This window comes from Mastomys coucha, unplaced genomic scaffold, assembly GCF_008632895.1.
Source record: "Mastomys coucha isolate ucsf_1 unplaced genomic scaffold, UCSF_Mcou_1 pScaffold23, whole genome shotgun sequence".
Taxonomy (NCBI): Eukaryota; Metazoa; Chordata; class Mammalia; order Rodentia; family Muridae; genus Mastomys; species Mastomys coucha.
The window spans coordinates 38010359-38023573 of NW_022196906.1; the positions used below are offsets into that span (position 1 = coordinate 38010359).

The window sequence follows — 13215 nt, forward strand, 5'->3', positions numbered from 1 at the left end:
AGCAGCTGAGGCCAGGGCACGGGGTCCTTAGAAATTTCCCTATGCACTTCTAAGAACCCACACAGTAAAGCTGGGTGGGTTCATCTATGAAGGGGGTGGTCTTCAGGGCCCCTGTTCCTTAGAACCCAAGCCCTGGAGTTCAGTGGCTTACCAGAAAAATAGTCCCCACTTGTGTTAGAATGTCCCATTATCTCCAGCACTGGGGAACCACCTAGCTCTCCAAGGGAGGGGACTGAAATTGCATCTGCAGGCCCAGGGATGACTTCCAACAGGGCCAATTACTGTATTGAAAGCTTCGTTGACCATGCCAGGGTCAACTTCTATGAAGAAAGAGGGGAACAGGCCGACAGATGGCTGAGAGGCAGAGCTAGGCCACAAGACTCCCCACCTAGAATTCAGAGACCAGGAACCAAACTAGCCTCTAAAAAAAATAAATAAATAAACAGGGGGCCAGCAAGAAGGCTCAGTGGGTAAAGGTGCTTACCAACAAGTCTGGTGGCCTGAGTTTAGTCTTCACGAACTACTTGGTATAAGGAAGGAGCCAACCAGCTCTGGAAATCTGTTCTCCAAATATGTGCACTCAGACAGACAGACACACACACACAGTATAAACAATTTTAAATTTCATTTAAAAATAATTTTTAAACAAATCATTAGCACAAATTTTAGAAAGACCTTCTTGGTTACATCAAGTTGATGGTGTAGATGGGGTATCCCTAAGGACCAGAAACTGGGTCTCGGCTTTTCTGGTTAGTCTTATAATCCCATTCTGAGAGTTCTCTTTTCTCTTCCACTAGCTGAGGAGTGGAGTGGCTCAGCACTGGGTGCTTGAGTTCCAAAGTCCTAACCACTAACCAGTCATGAAGTAACAGGAGTGGATAGGATGAGTCTGTTGGGATGGAAGTGGGGTTAGTAAGTGACCATGGATGTAATGACCCGAGCAATGCTGGGGCGAGGCATGCCTCCTTTCCTTGTCTGGAGACCAAATGAGGATCATCTTGTACTCACGGAAGTGAGAGCATTCTAGCTGGCTGGGCCAGAAAGTACAAGTTCACCCTGGAGGTGGTGGTATTATGCTTTTAACTCCAGTACTCAGGAGGCAGGGGCAAGTGGATCTCTGTGAGTTCAAGACCAGCCTGCTCTATAGAGAGAATTTTGGGGACAGCCAGGGTTACACAGAAAAACCCTGTCTGGAAAATCCAAAAGAAAGAAAGGAAGGAAGGAAAGAAGGAAGGGAGGGAGGAAGGAAGGAAGGAAGAAAGGGAGGAAGGAAGGTGTGACTTCAAGATCCGGAGTCACAAGCAGAAAGCACTGTTTCCCCACAAAACTAAGTATTTTGAGTACGTGGAGGTGTGCATGCCTGGGAAGCACAGACAGGCCCAGCAGGTGCACCCTTGCCTTGCTTCCTAGGGCTGCTCTAGCATGGAAAACAATCAACCCATTCCCTTTTGCAGGCTCCAAAGCCAACACCTGTCACGGGAGGCTCAAGAGCAGGTCTCCAGCTTAGAAGCAAAAGAAGGGGGAAGCTGGAGGGCCTCCCTGCGGTTATCCAGGCTTCTGAAGGCTCTAGCAAAGAAAGGGTTACAACCTTAAAAGGAGGGCGTCCCGGGGTATGGGAAGGAGGCTGCCTCACCCTGAGTCCCAGGGTCCCTAACCGTCTTTTCCCTGGGCGAGCCAGACCAATCACAGGGCTAAGAGTGCCACTTCGGACACCCAAATAGAAACCCTCCAGTCAGCCCTTGCCGACCACCCCACCCCCTCCATCCTTTTCCCTCAGCCTCCGATTGGCTGAATCTAGAGTCCCTCCCTGCTCCCCCCCTCCCCACCCCTGGTGAAAACTGCGGGCTTCGCGCTGGGTGCAGCAACTGGAGGCGTTGGCGCACCAGGAGGTGGCTGCAGCTTGGGGAGTCCAGGTGAGAGCAGAGCCGGGAGGGACCCGAGCGTACAAGGACAGCAGCAGGGCGAGGGTGCGAGCCTTCCCTCGCTACAGCTTTGGGAAAGGATACTAGGGCGCTCCTATATGGGGGAGAGGGAACTGGGGAAGGAAGGTGCTCCCAGGCTGGGGCGGGAGTGGAAGGCTGTTCAGGGTCACGGGCTTTCTCCTGCGGACGGGTGCTTTCTAAGAGTGGGTGCCGGAGGAGAACCTTGAGGAAGGACATCAAGGACAGCCTTTGGTTCTGCCTTCCACCCAGAGGTCCCCAAGCCCAGATCGCCTTAGTGGTGAGAAGAGAGGGAGGAGGTGGGTGGCAAGCTAGAGGGAGTCTCTGCCGGGTGACCTCTTGGCTGGCTGGGTGCGGTGCACAGCAGGTAAGGAAACCGCAATGTTGCGGGAGGGGACTGGGTGGCAGGCGCGGGGGAGGGGAAAGCTAGAAAGGATGGGAGCGAGCGGGGGGGGGGCGGCGGGGGGGGGAGGAGAACCTCAACTGGTAGAGGAAGATTCAAATGCGGAAATTAGCATCAGGGTGGGGTTAGCCTCGCCAGGCCTCAGGAAAAGGGCGCAAAGTTTGGCTGGGTGTGGTCTTAGGTGGGCTGGGTATGAGATTCGGCCGGAAACAAACTGCTGCGCCTCTGCCAGATCATGCTACCCCTCTATCTAGTTCTGCCAGGCCTCTCGAGCTTCAGCCCCGTTTCTTTCCTCGTGTTCCCCCTTCAGAACCCCTGAATCCCGAGCCCGCACTCCCTCCTCCATAACCCAGTGTTATCAGATCCAAGTCCTATCCGCGCTTCCCTCCCATCCCCAGGCAGCCCTCAGGAGGTAGAAGCAGACGGAGTTTGAGATCATTTTGGGCTACCTCACTAGTTCCAAGCTCACCAAGGCCTCTTGAGACCTTGTCTCTAAAATAAATAAATAAATAAATAAATAGTCCCCTTTCTCTGCCACAGTGCCTTGGGATCTGGCTCCTGGCCGAAGCTCCTCCCCAGGCTTACATTCACTGTCATAGTCCATTGGGGGGGACCCTAGTCTCTTTCCCCATGGACCCGAGAATGGCCGAGTGGCTTGCCCAGTGCAAAGGATGTTCGTAGCCTAGGTGGAGCTCTCGAACTCACAGACTTTTCTTGGGCAAGCCAATGTGTTGAGCTGGGGCACTGCGGGGAAGGCAGAAAACCTGTGCAGGGCTGCTATGAGCAAGGGACCAGAAAACTGCAGCCCTAGGAGCACTCAAGAGCTGGCCATTTGCAAGCACCTCTGTCTTCTTGCAATCAGAGTGCTGTGGCTTCTCACCTGTGTCCTGAACAGGCCTCTGTAGCACCTCACTTGCCTGATCTCATCCTTAACCATTAAGCTTTATGCACCATTTATCACTTGGGGCATAATGCTGGATACTTATTTTCTTAGACCCCATCACAATCCTATTTGAGTGTAAGGTTCAGAGAACCTCATTTATTCAGTAAATATCTTTTATCTTGCTCTCAGGGAGCTAAGGCAGGACATCCTGAGATACATTGGGAGGGGAGATACAGTTTCAATAAATTAATAGGCCAGGTGGAGGTACATGCCTATACCACCAGCCCTCAGGAGACTGGGGCAGAGTTTGAGGCCAGCCCAAGCTACGTAGTGAAACTCTGTCAGTAAATAAATAAGCAAGTATTTGAGTATCTATATATGTTAGGGCTGGCCTGGATGTTAGGGATCACCTTCTGAACAAGAACTTATGCTTGAGGGAGACGTTTGGGGTTTTTGTTGGTTTAATGGATATAAAAGTTTTCATTTGGAAGATTGAGTTCTGGAGACTGGCTACACAGCAATATGACTGAGCTTAACACCCCTAAAGCACACAGTCAGACCAATTAGACAGTAAAAGGTATGTATAGCTTACCAAATTAAAAAAAAAATTTTGTTTTGTTTTCTGGTTTTTTTTTTTGTTGTTGTTGTTGTTGTTGTTTTCTGGTTTGGTTTGGTTTGGTTTTAAATAGAATGTCTATGTAGCCCTGGCTGTTCTTGAACTCACTCTGTAGACCAGGCTGGCCTGGAAATCCATCTGCCTCTACCTCTTGAGTGCTGGGATCAAAGGTGTGAGCCCTGTAGGTCTTAAGTTCCAGAGGAAAGTAATGAAGTCACCCAGCGGGGGGTGGGGGGTGGGGGAGGGGGGGAACAGCGCAGACACACACCCAGAACACTGGGCTCCCACTTCCTTGGCTTTCTCTGAGTGCCTTAGGCAGTGTCACACACACACACACACCCAAGAGAAGGGGATAAAGAGAGGGGTTGAGGTGTTCATCATGTGCTCTGTGGATCTCAAGCCCTCACAGTAAATGGGGACCCACCTATCCTATCACCTGGCTGACCCGTAGCTTTCCCCACCGCAGAATCCAGGACGGAACTCTTGGCACCATGAACCCAGCCATCAGCATCGCTCTCCTGCTTTCAGGTACTGGGCAAGGGTCAGGGCTGGCATTCTAAGGCATCTGGCTTCCTCCCATTCGGGGAAGTAACCTCTTTGCCATAATCTCAGAGGCACAGGTGGCTAGGGGGGCAGGGGGCGAGCCTCAACCTCACTGATCACCTGCCAGTGGTGGTTTTTGACATATTGGAAATTCCATACTGGATCTAGGAACCCCTCTTGCTGGGCAGTGGTGGTGGTGGTGCATACCTTTAATCCCAGCACTCAGGAGGCAGTCAGGTGGATCTGTAAGTTTGAGGCCAGCCTGGTCTACAAAGCAGAGGTTCCAGGAAAGCCAGAAATATTCTCAAGACAGAGAAACCCTTTCTTGAAAAAAACATTTAAAAAACAAAAACACCACACTGCTCTTGATCTCTTGTTCTTGAAACACATTGTTGGGGCCCAGAACATCAGTAGATTAGGTGGAATTTGGAGTCTGCAGGTGGTAGACCATCCCACCAATACTCCCAGGGGTGAGTGTAAACCCAACATCCTCCCAGGTCAAGTCTACTTTTCCTCCAGGTGGGAGGCCCGGGTCGGTATCTCCCCCAATTCAGAGAAGGCACTGCTGTGCCAGTCTTGCAGGTGTCCCGAGGGCAGAAGGTAACCAGCCTGACAGCCTGCCTGGTGAACCAGAGCCTTCGCCTGGACTGCCGTCATGAGAATAACACCAACATACCCATCCAGCATGAATTCAGCCTGACCCGAGAGAAGAAGAAGCACGTGCTCTCAGGCACCCTCGGGGTACCCGAGCACACGTACCGCTCCCGGATCACCCTCTCCAACCAGCGCTATATCAAGGTCCTTACCCTAGCCAACTTCACCACCAAGGATGAGGGCGAGTACTCTTGTGAGCTTCGAGTCTCGGGCACAAATATCGAAAGCTCCAATAAAAGTATTCATGTGTATAGAGGTGAGACTGGTCCCCAGAAAGATGAAATGTCCAGGTTAGCCAGGCTGGGGTAGCCAATGGGTCTACAAAAAAAAAAAAAAAAAAAAAAAAAAAAAACATCAGGCTCCTCCATTAGCTGGCGGGAGGGGAGAGGGGTGCTGTAGCCAGCCATCCCCTAACTGCTGGTCCCCTGGGGAACCGCTGCTGTCTGAGTGAGTTGGGGAAGATCAGGGGCCAGAAAGGAGAAGCTTGTAGTAAAACCACAGTTGAGGAAAGTAAATGGGAAAGGCAGTGCAGCTGTGGTTCTTGTGGTGTGCAGGTTCTGTTACACCATCTGGTGGAGCCGCTAAGATGTCAAAGCACCAGCTAGCTGCTTTAAACGGCTAACACCTGGCATTGTCTTTGCCTGCCTGAGTCCTGATCTCCCCTCCTCCTGGCACCCCTCCTCTCTCCACAGACAAGCTGGTCAAGTGTGGCGGCATAAGCCTGCTGGTTCAGAACACTTCGTGGATGCTGTTGCTCCTGCTTTCCCTCTCCCTCCTCCAAGCCATGGATTTCATTTCTCTGTGACTGGTTGGGCCCAAGGAGAAACAGGAAACCTCAAGGTCCGCTGCAGAGGTCTTGCTTCTCCGGGTCAGCTGACTCCCTCCCCAAGTACTTCAAATATCTCAAAACATGGGGAGAAACAGGGATCCTGTCCCTCCTAAGGAACCCCAGTTCTGCATGCCATCACCTCCCACCTTTGCCCCCACCCCCCACTTCACCCTCAATGCACACCATTAGCTGTCATTTTGTACTCCTGTATTCCAGGGCTGCTTCTGATTATTTAGTTTGTCCTTCCCTGGAGACCTGATAGAACATAAGGGTGTATGATGGGTAGGAAAAGCAGGATATCAGTCCCTGGGGTGAGTTCCTACTTGCCAACCAAGTCAGATCCCTGAAAGAGATGTGGATGAGAGATGTTGTTCTGTGTCTGGGCCTGGTACAGTCATACTCTGTTGAAGAGTCATTCAGTGGGCAGGGAAGGGGGCCTCAAGATAGGAGAGCACTGCTGAGCCTGTGCAGACCACCCAATGAGGATGAGAACTAAGATTCCACCAGGTCATTCTCAGCCACCACATACAAGCCCCCTCCCATCACTGAAAAAGCTCCCTAGGGCTCTTGGGCCAGGGCACAGTCAGTAAAGATGCAGGTTCAGCCAGAGAATGTTGGGGAAAAGGGTAAGAGGTGGAAAAGGGATCACCCCTCCTGTAAAACATGAGCGCACTGTCTCCAAAGGCCACTGCCTATAGTGAAGGTGGCAGAAGGCAAGTCCCCTCCTCTGCTCTCAAGGAGCCAGAACTCTGACTCCAGGATCTAAGTCAGTGCAGGAAGGGAGTCCTAGAGCCATCCAGTTGGACCCAGCTTGCTAAGGGAGATTCTTCTTTCTTCTTTCCCTTGCCCCTCTATGCCAGCCCCTCTTGCTGTCCCTGATCCCCCAGACAGCCAGAGTCTTGCAACCTACCACTGACGGGACCTCCTAGTCTCAGAGGGAGGTGGTTCAGTGAGCTCCAGTGTGCACAATTTTTGGAAGATAGCTTTTCCAAGCACCCTCTTGCCCACTGGCGGCATGGCCTGTCCCATCACCATGTGTAATACCACCACAGCTTACAGCATCTCACCAAGGAAAAGAAAACTGCACAATAAAACCAAGCCTCTGGAGTCTGTCCTAGTGTCTGTCTATTCTGTACTCTTCTAAGATCCCCAAACCTGGATGGCTTGGCTGAGCACTTCTGTGTGCAGAAGGTCCAACAGGACTCTGGGGTACCCCAGCCCTCCCTATTCCCTTGCCTCCTGTCTCCCCCTTTTTATAGCCCCCTATGCTGGGTTTCTCTGAAGAGTGACTCTGATATGAAATCTTTGCCCAAATCGATTCGCGTTCGCTCTGCTGACTCATCCAGCGACAGCAGTTGTGTTTGCCCGCCAACACATGGACCCAGCCATGCAGCCAACCCTGGCTCTGGAAGTCCCAAAGATTTTGTGCTGAAGTATGTACCTTGCCTTCACAGCCCTAGCTCTGCAGAAATGCAGCCTTAAGACCTGTCTGCTGAGAGGACATACCCTGGAGCCCTAAAGCAGGGACAGTGGGGGGCTGGGGGAGGAGAAACAGAGGTTGACAGGCACCAGGCCTTCAATCCAAAGGCAACCACCTGAGAATGGGCTGGAGTAGGAAACATGGGGTTCCATCCCTGGACCCCTCCTCAAAAAGTAATGAGTAAAAAATATGAATAAACACTACAGGCCATCCTGGGTTTGGGCTGTAATGGGATCCATTTGCAGAGAACTATTGAGACAGCCCAGTTGTACTTTGACAGGCAATGCGGGGGAGGAGATTGAATCACTTGGTATTTAGCATGAATAGAATAATTCTCTGAACATTTTTCTTCAACATCCATATCTAAATTAACACCACTTGCTCCCAGTCTCCCTGCCTTTACACTGGCCTCCTGCCTCCAGCCAAGCCTGAGCTGTCCTGGAAAGGGACACTCAAGACGCAGGCTCTCTGCTCAGCTGAGCCCCTTGTGGGTGGTGCCATCCCTGGGCTGGAAGTCTTGGGTGCTATAAAAGAGCAGGCTGAACAAGCCAGGGAAGCAAGCCAGCAAGGAACATCTCTCCATGGCCTCTGTGTCAGCTCCTGCTTCCTGACCTGCTTGAGTTCCAGTCCTGGCTTCCTCTGGTGATCAACAAGTGTCGTGCCAGAGAAGTCTGTAAGGAAACCTTTTCAGGGGAAAAGGGGTGACTCAACACTGGGCAAGTTTGGGAAGCCCCACCCTTCGAGCCACGAGAGGCCAGATAGGAACTTCAGATGAGAGATCAGTGTGAGACACCGGCAACCAGGCAACATTCCTCATGTGGTCTTTGCCATACTTGGTACTCTTTCCTGGCAATCTTCGTGGCCGTGCTCTCGGTTGTTAGGGAGCTGGGGATGCTCTCTGAGGCTATCTCAGAGTTGCAGATTCTGAGGTCTAGAATGATACAGTCAGCCTAAGAAGCCACAGAGGACTGTGGACCAGGAGGGTAGAAGAGGGTAAAGGAGGAAAAGCCATCAGACAGGCCTTGCAATTGAAACCAACCCAAAACAATCATAATGCAGACAGGAATTGTATTGGCTGGTTTTGTGTGTTAACTTGACACAGGCTGGAGTTATCACAGAGAAGGGAGCTTCAGTTAGGGAAGGGCCTCCATGAGACCCAGCTGTGAGGCATTTTCTCAATTAGTGATCAAGGGGGTAGGGCCCCTTGTGGGTGGTGCCATCCCTGGGCTGGAAGTCTTGGGTGCTATAAAAGAGCAAGCTGAGCAAGCCAGCAAGGAACATCTCTCCATGGCCTCTGTGTCAGCTCCTGCTTCCTGACCTGCTTGAGTTCCAGTCCTGACTTCCTCTGATGATCAACAGCAATATGGAAGTAAGCTGAATAAACACTTTCCTCCCCAACTTGCTTCTTGGTCATGATGTTTGTGCAGGAATAGAAACCCTGACTAAAATAAATTAGTACCAGTATAGTAGGGTCCTGACCATGTTTTGGGGAAGACTGTGGAAGGACTTTAGAACTTTGAGCTAGAAAAGCCACTGGTTGTTAAGAACTCTGTGGGATGTTCTGTAGGAGCTTGGAAGAGCATGTTGAGAACAGTGCAGAGATGGAGACCTGACTTGTGAAATTTCAGAGGGAAGATTAAAGACTCTTATCAAGACCATTGCTAGTTTGATTGTGAAGGTTCTGTGTTTTTGGTTAGCTGGGGCTGAAGTATCAGCTGTGATTAACAAGATACCAGAACTACTAAAGAGAACACTTTGCATTACTGGGACTATTGATGCTGGTTAGCTAGAGCTAAGAAATTAGCAGTGATTAAGAAGAGACCAGCATCATTGAGGTGAAATCTTCTGGGAAGTGTTTTCTGAGAGCACAAAGAGGCTGTGATCCAGAGATAGCCAAGGTTGTGCCTTGTGCTGCAGCAGGACTTGGTAATGTTTAAGAGTCACCCAGGTGGTACTGGTTTTGAAGGGATGAAGGAGTCGTGAAGAGCAGCTGAGGCTCAGCACAGTGAAGGTGCAGCCTCAGTTGCAATTGATGGCCTAGGACTGAAAGAGTCATGCAAGGAGTTGAGGCTTGGCACCATGAAGAGAGCCTATGAGAGGCTATTGGTGGAGCCTAGTTACAGCAGAAGACGGTGTTTTAGAGATGCCAGTACCATGAATGACCACCAAGAACAGCAGCAGCAGTGGAGTACAGGCATCTGAAGCCTAGAAGACAAGGTGTGTGCTACAAAGGGCAGAGCTGGAGAAGTGACCCAAGCCCTTGAAGGAATCCAGAAGATCGTGAGTGGATCCCAGACATTGGATGGTTGGAGTTTGATTTTTGCTTTTGATTGTGACTGAGCCCTGATATTTTTCCCTCTTTTAGGAAGAAAGTATTTTAGTGGAGTCCACAGTAAAGAGACGTTGAATTTTAAAAGATATTGGACATTTTAAATTGATTAAACTTTTAATATGTAAAGGCTGTGGGACTTTAGATCTTGGGGATGAATAAGAAAGTAAGGGTTGAAGCTTAATAGTGATGTGTTTGTGTGTCAAGTTGACAAGGGGTCAATTGTACTGGCTGGTTTTGTGTCAACTTGACACAGGCTGGAGTTATCACAGAGAAGGGAGCTTCAGTTGGGGAAGTGCCTCCATGAGACCCAGCTGTGGGGCATTTTCTCAATTAGTGATCAAAGGGGGTAGGGCTCCTTGTGGGTGGTGCCATCCCTGGGCTGGAAGTCTTGGGTGCTATAAAAGAGCAGGCTGAGCAAGCTAGGGAAGCAAGCCAGCAAGGAACATCTCTCCATGACCTCTGTATCAGCTCCTGCTTCCTGACCTGCTTGAGTTCCAGTCCTGACTTCCTCTGGTGATCAACAGCCATGTGGAAGTAAACTGAATAAACCCTTTTCTCCCTAACTTGCTTCTTGGTCATGACTAAGACAGGAATGTTAAAGACTTTCAGCAGCTGGCCATGACACCCATCAGTCCCTCTGGCCAAGTCAGCAAGTCTTGTAGAGTCTGTGAGATGTCACTTTAAAAGGCCTGGGACTCCTGGCCATATGTCCTAGGCCCCCCTACCCACTTGTTCACTGTCCTTAACCTCTCTCTATTTTCAGCCACTTAGTTCCCTACCTTAAGTCCTAGAATTCTTGTTCAAGAGCATTAAATGCCCCTGCCTTGGGGCTGGTGGGATGGCTCAGTGGGTAAATCACTTGCCACCAAGTCTGATGACCTGAGTTCAATCCCCAGCTCGCACATTGGTAGAGAAAACAAACACTAAAAGCTGTCCTGAGCACTTCACTTGGACTATGGCACACTTATATGCATGCCTGTGAATGCACACACACACACACACACACACACTCAAATCGTTTTTCAGAAAGTTTATTTAAAATGTATTTTACTACCCCTCTGTGTACCCTACATCCAAATGGGACTACCCACTAAGACAGACTGCATAGGCCATAACTATAGCTGTCTCCCTGACATCCAGAGCTCTGTTAGGAAGGCCAAGGGGATTTCCACAAAATTCAGGGGGGTGGGGGGGTTCACTAGCCAACAGGAAATATATCACAACCTCGAGGACCTATGACAGGCATCTTCCTGCCTCCTTGGCACAAAATACAACTCCTGCCTGAGCATATAACTTTTGTGTTGTGAGGCAGGCACACACTCCTGACAGAACACCAGGCTGAGTTCCTTCTAAGTGCTAGCATGGGCTAGAGCACCTCTGGCCTCCTCCTACCCAGTACAAGAGTACTCAGGGTAACAATGGTACCGCTTTCCTCACCAAGGCCTACTGCTCTTGGTCTCAAGAGGCTACGTAGCCCCAAATCTTTCCTCATCCTTGGACAGAAAGCATCTCTTGCCTAGCAAAGAGAAGATCCAGGGCCAAGGGGAAACCAAGGGGAAGAGACTTACACCTGCAGGCCCAGTAACTGGAGGCTAAAGCAAGAGAAGTGCCATGATTTCAGGGCCAGAATGGGCTACACAGTGAGCCTAGCCTGGACTAAGGAGTGGGATGCTGTCTTGAGGAAAGGGGAATTGGATATTGCAATCATCCAAAGTGAGGATGATGCCTCGGACAGAAGCTGTAGAGGTAAACATAAAGGGAAGTTGGGGCTTGGAGAGCTACTTAGAGTTATAACGGAAGGCTGGTGAAACCAAACAAAGCCTATGAACTTTGCCAGAGTCGGCGTCCGGACTTTGCTATTGTACTGGTTATACAAGCTGCTACCACTGGGGGAAATCAAGTCACAGGTATATAAGACCTCTAACCTCAAGGGTACAACAGCCATTGGATCCCCTGGACCTGAAGTTACAGATGTTTGTAAACTGCCATGTGGTGCTGGGAATTGAATCCATGTCCTCTGGAAGAACAGCGGGTACTCTTAAGCACTGAGCCATCTCCCCAACCTCCCTTGTACTATCTTTATAATTTCATCCTGTCAGGGTCAGGATAATCTTTTCTTTTATATGCATTCTTTAAGTTGCTTCTAAGATTTAATGAAAACACACACCCTAGTGCAGTGGCTGCAGTATGTGAGAAGTGAATTTCTGTCACTTGTTTGTAAGCCATCCCTTATCTATGGTATTTGTTTCAGCAGATAGAATGGACTAAGATAACATTAAATACTGTCTTAACCAAACACAAACAACAAAGCTCTATGGGAAAGATGGGAATGTGAATAAGTGGCAGGTACAAGGGCACTGCACAGCTTCAATCCCAGCATTCAGGAGACAGAGGCAAGCAGAGCTCTGGGAGTTTGAGGCCATCTTAGTCTACATAATGAGTTCTAGGGCAGTTAGGGCTATAGAGTAAGACATTGTCTCAAGAAAAATAGTAAGGAATAAGAGAATAGGATGAAGAAGAAAAGGGGAGGAAGGATGAAGGAGGGGGAAGAGGAAGGAGGAGGAGGAGGAGAAGGAGGAGGAGGAGGAGAGGTATCTCCGTAGGTTAGAGTATTTACCATGAAAGCAAGAGATCTTGAATTCAAGTTCCCAGCACCCATGTAAAAGCCAAGTATAGCTCCCATGCCTATGACCCTAGCATTGGGGAGCAGAGACAGGCAAATCCCAGTACCTAGTATCTAGCCAGCCTAGCTGAAATAGCTAAAATCAGGTTGGATTTAAAAAAACAAAAACACAAAAAACAAAACAAAAACTTGGGCTGAAGAGATGGCTCAGTGGTTAAGAGCACTGACTGCTCTTCCAGAGTTCCTGAGTTCAATTCCCAGCAACCACATGGTAGCTCACAACCATGAGCTATCTGTAATGGGATCCAATGCCCCTTTCTGGTGTGTCTGAAGACAGCTACAGTTTACTCACATACATATCATAAATAAATATTTTTTAAAAATCATATATACACACAAACTATAATAAAAGCATTTTTAAAAACTTGTCTAAAAATAATAAAAATGGTCAGGTGGTGGTGGTGCATGCCTTTAATCCCAGTACTTGGGAGGCAGAGACAGGCAGATTTCTGAGTTCGAGGCCAGCCTGGTCTACAGAGTTAGTTCCAGGATAGCCAGGGCTATACAGAGAAACCCTGTCTCAATAATAATTGAATCTCCTCCTCTGGCTTCTATGTGTGTGCACACACATGATAGATAGATAAGATAGATAGATAGATAGATTAGATGGATAGATAGATAGATTAGATGGATAGATAAATAAGATAGATAGATATATAAGATAAGATAAATAAGATAGATTAGATAGATAGATCGATAATGGATAGATGGATATATGGATAATATAGATAATAAATAAATACTTTTTAAGGGAATGAGTAAATTAGCTAGATGTAATCTTAGTGATAAAATCAGGAATTCAATATCATCCTTAGCTATGTAGTGAGTTCAAGACCTGACTGTGAGACTCTC

At 49.1% G+C, this 13215-nt stretch overlaps 1 protein-coding gene and 1 long non-coding RNA gene across 3 annotated transcripts in view; one reads left to right on the plus strand and one right to left on the minus strand.

Moving 5' to 3' along the window:
- LOC116073191 overlaps positions 1-13215 on the minus strand; it is a 55540-nt gene that overhangs the window by 28100 nt on the left and 14225 nt on the right. Inside the window, exon 3 of one of the 2 annotated variants that reach the window (XR_004111712.1) lies at positions 5197-5357. The exons of the other annotated variant lie outside the window; for it this stretch is intronic. This is a non-coding gene — a long non-coding RNA (uncharacterized LOC116073191). Of the gene's footprint in view, positions 1-5196; positions 5358-13215 lie in introns of those variants that run through there. 2 annotated transcript variants of the gene reach the window in all.
- On the plus strand, positions 1798-6980 carry Thy1 (Thy-1 cell surface antigen). Its single transcript, XM_031344919.1, has 4 exons — positions 1798-1913; positions 4309-4370; positions 4960-5295; positions 5732-6980. The coding sequence occupies exons 2-4, from the start codon at positions 4334-4336 to the stop codon at positions 5842-5844; spliced, it is 486 nt and encodes a 161-aa protein (XP_031200779.1). The 5' UTR covers positions 1798-1913; positions 4309-4333; the 3' UTR covers positions 5845-6980.